Genomic DNA, 12,196 nt, shown 5'->3' with positions numbered 1-12,196 from the left:
AATATATTTTGGCCATGAGCTTCTCTATGTTTGACCTCTAGTATGAATTTGCTTACATTCTTTATCCTACAATTTATCTTGTCTAAGCCTACATCATCATCATCATCATCATTACAAATGTCATCCCAATCCTTTTTTTTTTATCATGGATACTTTTGAAAGGTTGAAAAGTACAGGTAAACGTACGAAGGAAGAAAAGCTCCAATACTTAATATTTTATTATTTTGGTTATTAATAGGTGTTTTTAAATATTGTAGAAGAAGATAGAATTAAGCAGGGTGTACACGACCTTATCTCATCTTAATCCTTTCTTTTTTTATTTGATATTTTATAGGGAAAACTTGCAACAGAACGAGGTTAATGCACAGATAAGATAACGGGGCACGTCATCGAAGGCGGCTCTGGCAAATATCCCGTTAGTTCTGTGGGAATCCAGATATTGTCACATGACAGTGGAAAACGCTGCTATTATGTAACGTTCACCGGCACTTCATCGTACGATTCAACCTCCGTCAACTCCACCATAATAAACACAGAGCTTCATGTTGGGGCTTTTCAAAATAAAATCCATGGACTACCACGATGTGTTGCATGCGGGTTAATGAAGAGGTCTCCCTTCCTTCGCGGTTCATCTGCTTTTTCAGCAGACTTGACGCATCTAGCGTCGTGCGTCGCTGCGTCGCCGGTAGAGGAGGCGTTGGCGCATCGCGCTACTATTGCTGCTGTTGCTGGTGGTGCTGGTGCTGCTGCCGCTGCTGCTGCTGACACAGAAACCGGCTGTCCTGCACTGAAACAGGGGCATACAACCAAGACGTTCCGGTCACCATCTCATTTGGAGGGAGCCGCCTTGTCGTTAAAAGTTTCACTGTTAGAGATCACTCACCAGCTTGAAAATGATCAAGAACGGACATCACCACCACCAAGTGAACACAGCAGCCGGGAAAGACGCAGGGACGACCCCCGGCGCTGCAGCTTGCAGTCCCGAGAAGAGGAGGAGAAGAATCCGGGTGTGGTGCGATGGCTGGTGAGTGACTTAATCGGATGATTGATTATGTGATGAAGATGCAGCAATATCGTCTGTATCGTTTTCATCGAGAACGTTTTGAATGAGTGTGTCAGCCTGTCACATTCAGGACAGGCCTGCTGCAGGTTGCAGGGCTGCTCACAGGACTGCTACTTGATCAATATACACAAAACTTTAAACTGAATATTCTCTATGTATTACACCATGAGTGATTTAATGGCCTGACAGATAACCATTGTAATTACTTTTACTTTATATTATTACTGGGGCATCCTAGCCTCAAATTTCCCCCTCAGTAGACACATTATTACATAACAACATCAGAAGAGACTTATATTGATATTTGTTGCAGCAATTCATCAGAACTCATTGTCATGTAGAGCCCACTGACCATGGCCAGAATGACAATATTATAAGTCCTTTGGTAAATTAATGTATTTTAATGTAACCACTGACTTGCACTTCATGAAGGATTTTATGTTTAACTTTAATTTACAGGTTGCAAAATTGTATCAGCAGGCATTCGTTTTGCATATTCAACCTCCTCAAAGGCCACAAAATGCAAACTTTCAAAAAAAAAACACACAGGACACCATTTTCAAACAATGCATAAATATTCGATTTGACCACCAAATCACATAGTAATGTGAGCTTTATCATCCTCTTTACTTTGTAGTTGTATCTCTTTTGACAGTTTCCTGTAATGAATGGAAAAGAAAAAAATAATTCTTCTTTGAATTCGAATGAGTGGTTTCATAAACTTGCTTGAAACTTGAACTTTATCAAAGTAAGTATTAAATCAAAAGCTAAATCAATTTTATGATCCATGAAGGCTATACCTTGAGGCGCAACCAAAAAAAGCCTGCCACAAAGATGCTCAGTGTTCACTAACAATTTTTAAATATATAGTGATATCAAGGAGGCAGAGACAAATAAGTGTTAACTACTGGTAAATGTGTGCCACCATATCAGTTTTAAATATTCTGCACTATTTCAGTTGCATAGAGAAGATGAATACTATCAGAGTAGTAAATAATTCCTCACTTTAACCCCAGAAACATAAAATATTAAGTTAAATTACTTTTTTATAAAGAAGTAGGCTTTATATTAATATATATAAATCCAGATTTTCTGTGCAAACTCCTACATGATCCCTTTTTCTGTCAAATGACAAAACATTTTTCTCCATCGTCCACCAGGATAAATGTGTAAAAACAGCATCTGTCATCTTCTCCCTTGTACCTCTTTTTGCAATAATGACAGTAAGAAAAATTAGAAACTACACAGGAGCCAATAAAAGCTATGTGAGCTCTTATACATTACACCTGTACCTCCACAAAATCCAGCTACTGTTAGGATATTCAATAGACATAAAGCCCATGCATGCACAATGCACGCTGTTCTTCCTATTGTTATATTATAATTACTATGATGCTATAATGACTCCTCTGCAAACCGGGTGTCTTCTTTAAGCAGGATGTAATGGTATAAATAACAACTGTAGTGGTATTAGAGGAAGGTGCTCACTTAGTGCCGGGTGCTGCCTTAAATGCAACAAAGGTGATGGATGAAAGTGAACACTCAGCAGGAAAATTAGCACCTGTGTTCAGATCACAACAAAGGTCAAAAAGGTCAAAAAAGCTGTATATAGCTCTGTCCCTGCAACTTAATGTCTGATATATTTTTTATAATATAATATCAATCACTGCAGTACGAAAGTTTGCAACCAAACTAGCAATCGATATGTCAAGGCAATAATCCGAGAGGTGAAAGTGGCTGAGTTCTGCTCGTTGTTCTTGTCATGTAATAACCTTGTAAAACTGGTTTTACAACTCTTTACATCTTTACATTCACTTGGTGACAGGAAAGCCTAATACCTTTTAACACACTGAACAGGGTTAATAGACTGATCTGGGAGGAGTTACACTTATTTCTTTAGATCGACTGGTGTACTTCTGTACAGTGTCATCTCAGACACAACTATGCTAATCTGTCAGCACTCTGATATTTCAGTCACCTCACCTTCGAACTTTTAAGAGCGTCCAATATGAAGCTGAGCTCCCCGCTGAGTATCAGATACAGAACACTTCCTTGCTGCTGTTTGTCAGACAGAACATGGAAGACCAAAGCAATTACAGTAACTTTTAAAGCGGATTTGTCATGCAAATGTCAAATATACAATATTTCCCAATTTATCCATACTGATGTCATACAGAAGGCTTTGATTATTTTGAGATGCACTGACATCTCCAGTCCATAGATTTTACGACAACTTCAAAATAATGGATGCAAATGGAATTTTGTTTGTGTTGCTCATGGTATTGAAACATGGCGTTTGACACCCGACAACAACCTGTCTTTCCAGAAACAATGTCCACAGAGCCACAGAAGTATTTTATGCTCAAGGTAGAGAATAATGGAAACTATTGACAGTGAGGTCTTTGGCTTATCAAAAGCAAACAAAATGAAATTCTTTTACCCTCCACTGTATTGAGTTGCAATGGACTTGTCTGCAGCAGGTATCTCAAAAAAATTTGAGTGAACAGACTAGAGCTACGACAATGAAATGATTCGTTGGTGGATCAAAAATGAATCATCAACCTTTTTTGATCATTGTTTAGTTGTTTGAGACAATTTTTCAAACAGAAAAGCCAAATCTTCAACACTTCCTGCTTAGCAAATATGATGATATGATGCGTTTCATTGTCCTGTTTGATTACAACCTGAATACCTTTGGGACTGCCGGTTCAAGCTATATCCTTTATGAAATGATAACAGCCATTTTTCCTTGTTTTCTGACTTTTTATAGACAATACTATGCATTTATTAACCCTAAAACTAACCTGTTAAGATGCCAGACTGCCACCAAGCCTTGGTGGACAGAGTCTGGCTCCATGGTGCAGCGGCAAAATAAATGTTTTGAATTTTTGTGTATGAAGGCCAGGATTATGGTGGCTTTCTCTAGTAGAATTCCTGCCATTTAGGTGTGGCTGCCTATCCATGGTTTAATGGCATGTTGCAGAATATTTGGGATGCCAGAATATTAACCGGTGGGGTGAGCACGCAAAGAGAGCCAATGTCAACAGGGCTCATGTCATTAACCCCTCTAACCCCTGCAGCCCACACCTGCTATAACCGCTGTAGCTTGTACAGCCGTGCTCGTCACTGAGCACATTGTTTCCTGAAGCCCTACTGGACATCGGCACGCTCTTGCTGACATCCAGCATTGTCAGCAGTATGAGGGGGAAAATTCCAAGGAAAGAGCACAGTCACTTCATCGGCTGAGATATCTTTGAACCTGCCCCTTCTTCTCTGCACAAAGGAGCTTTCTGTTCTTATTTGTCGAGCTGAGAAGAGGTGACAGTGGTTAAAGATCAGCTGTCAGAGAAGCATCATCAAGGAGGCGGTTAAAGTCCACCTCTACTGTGTATCTGCAGAGGTGGTGTGTACATACTAGAAGACTAGAAACATTCTATTTACAGCCTCAGTGAAGTAACGGAGTGCGGTTGATTCAGTCCAGACTTCTCTGAGACTGTTGGTATCCTGAGAAGCAGCCACTGAATTTTTAATAGAGCAGCCACCAGCCTCTAATATTTTTCACACAGTTTATCAAGGTATTTTCAATTGGATAACTGCTCTCAGACAGTGTGTCATGGCATTCATTTCAAACTTGACCCAAATGTCACAATTATCTTTTTGGTGTTCCCCGTTGCCATCAGTGTTTATCTTTATTTCCTACATTTGTCTTATTATAGTTTATCAGTGTGTACATATATGTCTGTCTAGTTTTGTTCTTGAGAAACTTAGGTGCTGTTTAGGTGTCCACTAACAGGCTGCACTAATTAATATTTCATCAACCCACAGTGGTACTGTCATGAACCATCCCTGCTAAAAAATACAACAGGAATACGGTGACATGTTGGGCATCTAGCTAGTATAACACCCCAAAAGCAGCCTCTTTGGAATTATGTAACTCTCTCTGGGTCTCAGGGTTTTCTTCTCTTTTCATTCATCTCCAGATACTCCCCCCTTACTACATTCTTCTGGCCCTGCACTATCGTCTCAGAGAGCCTGCACACATGGATCCCATTTCAGCAGACTTGACAGCACAAGAGACACAGTAAAACTCTTGGCTTTCAGACGCGCTTCTTCGACAAAAAGCCTCTTTTTGTGGTTCACCTTTGTGCATTTTGACAAAGTAGTGGATATATCTGAATCACATAGACGAGCCCTGCAGTCGAGTGCACTCCAGTGCAATCCAGGCTCTTTTTTTTCAGTCAGGCTGTGTATAGCGACAATGCAGCAAGGCGCAGATGCTGCCTCTTACTAGCATAGCCCAGGGCTGAAAACAACATGGGATTCTGTTACTGTTTTGGCCCTGTACATACTGTAGTTTTGGCAGTGCTCATCTGTTTTTTTATTGATTTGTGAGGATGCTATTCATAGTGTTTTTCTACATCTTACTCCTGGGAGTGCTGATGTGTAATATAAGGCATTAAAGAGAACACTGATGCCAATTTTGGTGGGGTTTTTTTTCAGTTTAGCATTTAGAAGTCATGTTGTCCTTATTGTGACTCTTCAACTTAAAACGCTGACACAGTATTTTGGTTATAGTAGCTACTGTCACTAAATTACTCTGTACAGTTACTCTGGCATCAGTTGCTAATAAACTCAATACATCTTCAGTGATACCTGCAATCACCTTTGTGCATATTAGATGTCAATATCATGTTCAAAGTGGAACTGAAAGAAAAATGATCACACTGATGTCAGCTGTTGGTAGAAATGATGGAAGGCTAATGCCCATCTGTTCTCTATTACTATGCTAGATTACCATGTTACAATCTCGGTCTCCAATCTGTGCTAATCTAATTATCCACAGATGGTATCATAGCCTGGGTGGAGAGAGGAGGGAGGGAAAAACACAATGCCGCATTGACTTTTTTATGTTGAGACTTTGATCAGATATCTAGCTGATCATATGATGTTTGTGGATTACATCGGTGGGGAACCCTGGGATCAAACTGTTAGTTTTGCACGGTTTAACCCATGCACTTAAAATCTATTAATCTCCTGCAGGCCAGGTAGTGATTGCTTTTCTTTTTTTTTTTATTTCACAGATTACTTAAGTGCATTCAAGAACACTGACTGAGGAGTATTGAAGAGTGACTGCCATTTCTAACTTTAAATTACAACATGCCACCCAATGTTCCGTTGTATCTTGCTATCATCTGGAATACAGTATGGTGTACTGGAGAAGAGTTGTGCGCCTTGTTTTCATTTTGATGTAACTTGTCTTTCTTACGTTTTTTCCATACCAGCTATGACATGGTGCATTATGGACACTCCAATCAGCTGCGACAGGCCAAGGCCATGGGAGATTACCTCATCGTTGGAGTACATACAGACAGTAAGGCTCAGAGCCAATGACCCTTAATCATTGTCCCTAGTACACCCACTGTATATCTCCAATGGAAACTCTCTCTTGGCTGCTTTACCAGGAATTTTCTGACTTTTTTCACACCCAGTCCTGATCTTATTAATGTGTGCCTTTTCCACAAATTATCCTGCCTATACTTGCTAAATCTGGGGAAGTATGGCACCTATAGCCTTTGTATATTTTCTCCAGTCCAACCATTACCAGCCAGGCACCAGCTGAGTCCTGTACACTTAGAAGAGGTTGTTGTGACAGTGGTGCAGCAACTCAGCGATTGTGCCTCACCCTCATGTAGCACACCGGGGCGTTCTGACATTGTGATAACCCAGAACGACTTCACAGTCAGGGCCGGCATGGATAACAGCAACCTTGCCCTCTGCCGAAGCGATGATAAAGTATCTCAGTGACGAAGGCAATGCTGCATCTTTCTAAAACGTAATTTACTGCAGTATGTGATTCAGATGGAGATTTCTGTCTCTCCGTTCTCAGTCTACATTATTATCTATGTGTGACAACAGGATCGTTTGAGTGTTTTTTTGTTTGTTTTGTTTTTAAGGTGAGATTGCAAAGCATAAGGGTCCACCAGTCTTCACTCAGGCAGAAAGATACAAGATGGTGCGGGCCATAAAATGGGTGGATGAGGTCGTGGAAGGAGCACCTTACGTCACCACCCTCGGGACCCTTGACAAGTACAACTGTGACTTCTGTGTGCACGGAGGTAAAGAATATCACCACATGATGTCTCTGTTTAGACACACAAATGGATTGATGGTCATAAACAATGCCGATCAGCTTCAGAGTTTGAAGCCAGATCACTTATTTTCAGTCTGTTAATGATGGATATAACATTGATTACTTGGTTTATGCAAGCAGTGTTTTGCGGATGCTGTCATTTCAGATGATATAACACTAACAGTGGACGGTAAGGATACATACGAGGAGGTGAAGAAGTCAGGACGGTACAGGTGAGCTTTCCTTTTGAAATGTGCAGAAGATGATAGCAACAGTCTGGATGGAACTGTCATTGTGTGCGGGTCTTTCATAAGATGTTTCACTATGAATCATTTCCTTACAGGGAGTGTAAGAGAACCCAGGGAGTGTCAACCACAGATCTGGTTGGCAGGATGCTGCTGATGACCAAAGCACACCACAGCAACATTGTGAGTACAGCATTATTCTCTCGCAATGATTTCAGTTCACAGTACAAGCCTAATTCAATCCTTTGTTCTCTTTAGGATAGTTCAGACTATCAACAGCACACAGACAACTTTGGAAAGGTAGGTACCAAATATATTTGATCATTTAGTCAAAACCAAATCCTCAGCTTCCTACCAGACTCTTAGCAGGTATATGTTTAAAACCAAATTCTTGGCTCTCTAGCTTCTTCTCCCTCAACTGTTTTGTCATTCAAGTCATCAAATTTGCTATGTGGGCCAGATGTTAACCATTACTAAACAAAGGCCTTTACTGTGGACCCACTTTATAATCAAGTAACAGGCCTCGCCAGTAAACAGTGAATACCACTTCTGTTCCTGCTTGTGGAAACTAACTCAGAGTCAACATGCTGGGGTTTTAAAAAGCATGAAAGCAGTAGAGGGTCTGTTCACAGCTGAGCATTTAAGATTGGAAGCGTAATGCTGTGAATTTGGCAAGGGCTGAATAAATACACTGGGGATGCGTGGGACAACTTTGATTAACCAAAGGTGATATTACAACATAAACCACTAGGTGGCGATGATGCAGCGCATGTGTTTATTCTAGCCTGAACTGCTCAAAATTCTGCAGTGATACTGTATCTATACCAAACTGCATGGGTCTTATTGCTGCACTATCAATTTGTACTCATTATGTCTGTTTCTGGATTATGGGGGTCGCATGGTCAGAAGGGCCATAGTCCCTGGACGGGAGTGTCTCAGTTCCTGCAGACTTCACAGAAGATCATCCAGTTTGCTTCAGGCCAGGAGCCTCAACCTGGAGACACCATCATCTATGTGGCAGGAGCCTTTGACCTCTTCCGTATCTTTTTAATGACCACACGAGAAAATAAGTTGGATTTTTGTAAACATACTTTATAATCCAAATACATGTGCAATTTCATGAATAAAGTCCATGAATAATTCTGTGAACTGTTGCGCTCACCCTTGACTGGTCTCCTGTCAGACATTGGCCATGTAGACTTCCTGGAAGCAGTGCATAAGCTTGCCGAAAAGCCATACATTATAGTGGGGTTGCACTTTGATCAGGTGAGTGTCCTCTTTTCCTCCACATGAGACTTTTGCTGCCTGCCTGAGTCCAGTGTTGTCATACACTTCTACTTTGTTCATATTTTTCAGGAGGTGAATCGTTACAAAGGGAAAAACTACCCCATCATGAATGTCCACGAGAGAACGCTTAGCGTCCTGGCTTGTCGAGTTCGTTCTTCTTCTTGCTCCTTCTCCATCAACATAGTGTACTACATATACTGTCTATATTTCATATATAAAATTCATTTTTGCATGCTTTTTTTCACAGTATGTGTCAGAAGTGGTGATTGGTGCTCCCTTTGCAGTCACAAAAGATTTACTGGACCATTTTAAGGTAAGTATAGGCAAGCCATTTCACTTTCACCACTTGGTTATAAAGTTCTCAACAGTCAAAAATGCATAAAACTTTAACATGGCTCTGTATCCACAGGTGGATCTTGTTTGCCATGGAAAAACAGAAATTTACCCTGGAAAGGATGGATCTGACCCTTATGCTGTAAGACTATAAACACTGACACATTATACGGAAATCTTTAGAAACACCTACAGTATGTGAAACAATGTACAATGCTTCACATTTTTAGACAATTCTTTTCTTCATACCCAGGAGCCCAGGAGGAAAGGAATCCTGCGCACTGTTGACAGTGGGAACAGCCTCACCACAGATGCCATTGTGCAGAGGATAATCAAAAACAGGTATTATATCCAATGTGCAAAGTGATATTTTATTAAGTTGAAATAAATGGGATATAGTTGACTGGCTGCTAAGAATGAATATGTATTACATCGGACCTAGGGCTTCATATATGCTTTTTCTGATATTCTTTGTGTGATAAAGGTTACAGTTTGAAGCAAGAAACCAGAAGAAGGAGGCTAAAGAAATCGCTGTGATCCAGGCCATGAAGCGACAAGAGGAGGAAAAGACTAAAGAAAGAGCCCAGGCTGTGCTGTAGGAAGGCCCCACAAAGGCACCATCAACTAAGTGTCATAACACCGACAAGCTCACTTAATCTTATCTCATGTACAGTTAAATCAACCCTTTTATAAATGTTATGACACCCTCCACACAAAATCTGGGCTAATAACAGCAGTCTTTACAGCAGCCCGTTTGTAGCCAGTCTGCTGTGGGATCATCAGGTATACAATTTGTGTGTGTGTGTGTGTGTGTGTGTGTGTGTGTGTGTGTGTGTGTGTGTGTGTGTGTGTGTGTGTGCACGCGTGTGTGTGCGTGCGTGCGTGCGTGTGTGCGTGCGTGCGTGCGTGTGTGCGGGGGGTCCTCTGTGTATTAATATATTCTGCATATGCAACTACATGTTCATGTCAGTCAAAAAAATCAGACATACCGATATGTAACTATTGAGTTTTGGACAAAACAATTAGAACAACAAAAGTTAGAACAAGGGAGATATCACGTCTTCTTCAACCGTCTGTTTTATGTCTTTGGATATTTTTAATTCCTCGAGTACTTTTATTTTTTTGATTTAAAAAATATTAAATTTTTAAATATTAAATCATGGGATTTGGGCATAGAAGGAGCAAGTGTGGGTGGGGACCTGAGATGCTGGTCAGACATTGAACTATAGCAAGAAAGAGATTTGATTTGTTATTTCCATGGGGCTGTTGCTGCTTTCTGCCCATCGATGGGCTTAGCCCCACAACTGATCTATCTTTGTATATACTGTATGTACTGTATGTATGTATTATAAAGTGATTACAGGCTCTCTGGAGGATTAGGGGAAAAAGGTTCCCTCTTTCTCTGGTTCAAACTTGGGTTGCTTGGAAGTGAGAAGATGGACTCTTTTGGGACCACATGTACAGCCTATACCAGATCCTGCTCCAGACTGCACAGACTTCTCAGAAATCATCAGAACTGTTCTGTTTGTATTATTAGAGCAGGTTTTTAACTCAAAAATGCACACTGTTGAGACCTGCATGCCTGGCCTTTTGAGTGCAATTTTTTTTTTTTTTTTTTTAAACCAACACTCCTTTGATTTATCCTAATATAGAGAACACTACAGAGTTTTAACAGACTGCTTTTAACCTTTAGTTTTCATAGTATAATGAGGGAACAATGACAGATGCTCAGTGTTGTGAACTTGACCATAAAATAGACCTCTTACTGTCATTTTTGAGCCCTGAACAATTTAACCTCTGTCTCTCTATCAAATGGGATTAAATAATATATTTTTTGTAGATGTATATTTTACTCACCTTCTCTCCATTAACTACTGTATAGATTCATATTGTTTAAAAAGCATAATAATATATCTGTATGTCAAGTTGGAATATATTCAGTGTAGGCTAATCTATATGTTATTGACAACTCCCGGTTGACAAATACTGTAGAAACTGATGGGACTACAGTATATTATTGCTGACAATAATAAGAATTTAATCTGAAAAGCTGCTTGTTGTCTTGTTTTCACTAAAACAGAAAATGTGTGTGTGTGGTAGGATTGTTGTGTCTAATTAATTTCCTCAGTTTCCTCAGCAATCACATTATGAAAGGTAAATTTACGTTGTGGACTCAGAAATGATCCTTTGATCAGCAAAGATTATCATAATTTTGCAACATCTGACTCACACAGAGTTCGTTAAATGTCAGGCCAGATTATTTTAGTAGCAGACTGGTACCCAGCAAAGTTCTGTAAGCTTTTATGATAGAGGAAAGGTTAATAGGCTATATATTATGACCTAATGTTTAAACTGGAAGTATGAATTTACTTGACTCTTACAATAAATATGTAAGTGACCTTAGGCTCATGTTTGCCAGTGCAGTTGAATAAACAAATAATGGATAATTCATGGTCAAATTCACCAATTAGAGCTCATGCTGTGCTTTAAGAGGCATTTTGAAAAGTCATTTAGTCATGAATTTTTGTCAACACATACAGTGTGTCAAACAGGCAGTGGTGGAACAATTTTTGAAATTTCTTTACACAAAAGTGATACAGTAAATACCACAATAGAACATTACTCAACAAGTAAAAGCCCTGTATTAAGTAAAAGCAAACACTTGCAGTATTACCTTCAACTATCAAAAGTAAAAGTGCCAATTATACAAAATGACTCCAGTCAGAATTACATTTCTTTTATATTTTTGGAATATTAACACTGATTCATTACCATATACATGTAAGCAACATTTTATTGCTATCAGTGTAGCGCTAACTACAACTTTTTACAATGTTGGGGCTGATGTGGGCTACAAAATTGATTTGAAAAGTAAACTATGTAGTGGAGTACAAAGTACATTTCTCTCTGAAATTTAGTAGAGTAGTTAGTATAAAATGGAAAGTATTTCAAAATTGTACAGTACTTTGACTAAATGTAGTTAGTTTCATTCAACCACGGAGAGCAGCTGACTGGTGGTACTCCCATTCCAAATTTACTTAATGAGAAAAGCTAGTTTTTGTAATTATTCATCTTAATGATACAACTGCATATGTTAGGTTTTCTCATATATCTTTCGATGTCACCACACTTGTGAAG

At 39.6% G+C, this 12,196-nt stretch overlaps 1 protein-coding gene across 1 annotated transcript; it reads left to right on the top strand.

Annotated features, from left to right (window-relative positions):
* The first annotated feature begins 714 nt into the window (after positions 1-714).
* Positions 715-11,107, top strand: LOC111657795 (ethanolamine-phosphate cytidylyltransferase-like). Its single transcript, XM_023410108.2, has 13 exons — positions 715-1,024; positions 6,346-6,434; positions 7,018-7,179; positions 7,360-7,426; positions 7,537-7,621; positions 7,697-7,738; positions 8,345-8,477; positions 8,622-8,704; positions 8,795-8,872; positions 8,973-9,038; positions 9,135-9,200; positions 9,312-9,400; positions 9,543-11,107. Exons 1-13 carry the CDS (start codon positions 894-896, stop codon positions 9,655-9,657), a joined length of 1,206 nt encoding a protein of 401 aa, XP_023265876.1. The 5' UTR covers positions 715-893; the 3' UTR covers positions 9,658-11,107.
* Positions 11,108-12,196: the final 1,089 nt, after the last annotated feature.

This window comes from Seriola lalandi, unplaced genomic scaffold, assembly GCF_002814215.2.
Source record: "Seriola lalandi dorsalis isolate HSWRI2012SDOR001 ecotype SW California unplaced genomic scaffold, Sedor1 jcf7180002054412, whole genome shotgun sequence".
In the NCBI taxonomy this organism is placed as follows: Eukaryota; Metazoa; Chordata; class Actinopteri; order Carangiformes; family Carangidae; genus Seriola; species Seriola lalandi.
The sequence above is the reverse complement of the archived record's forward strand: the minus strand, read 5'-3'. Positions and strand labels throughout refer to the sequence as shown.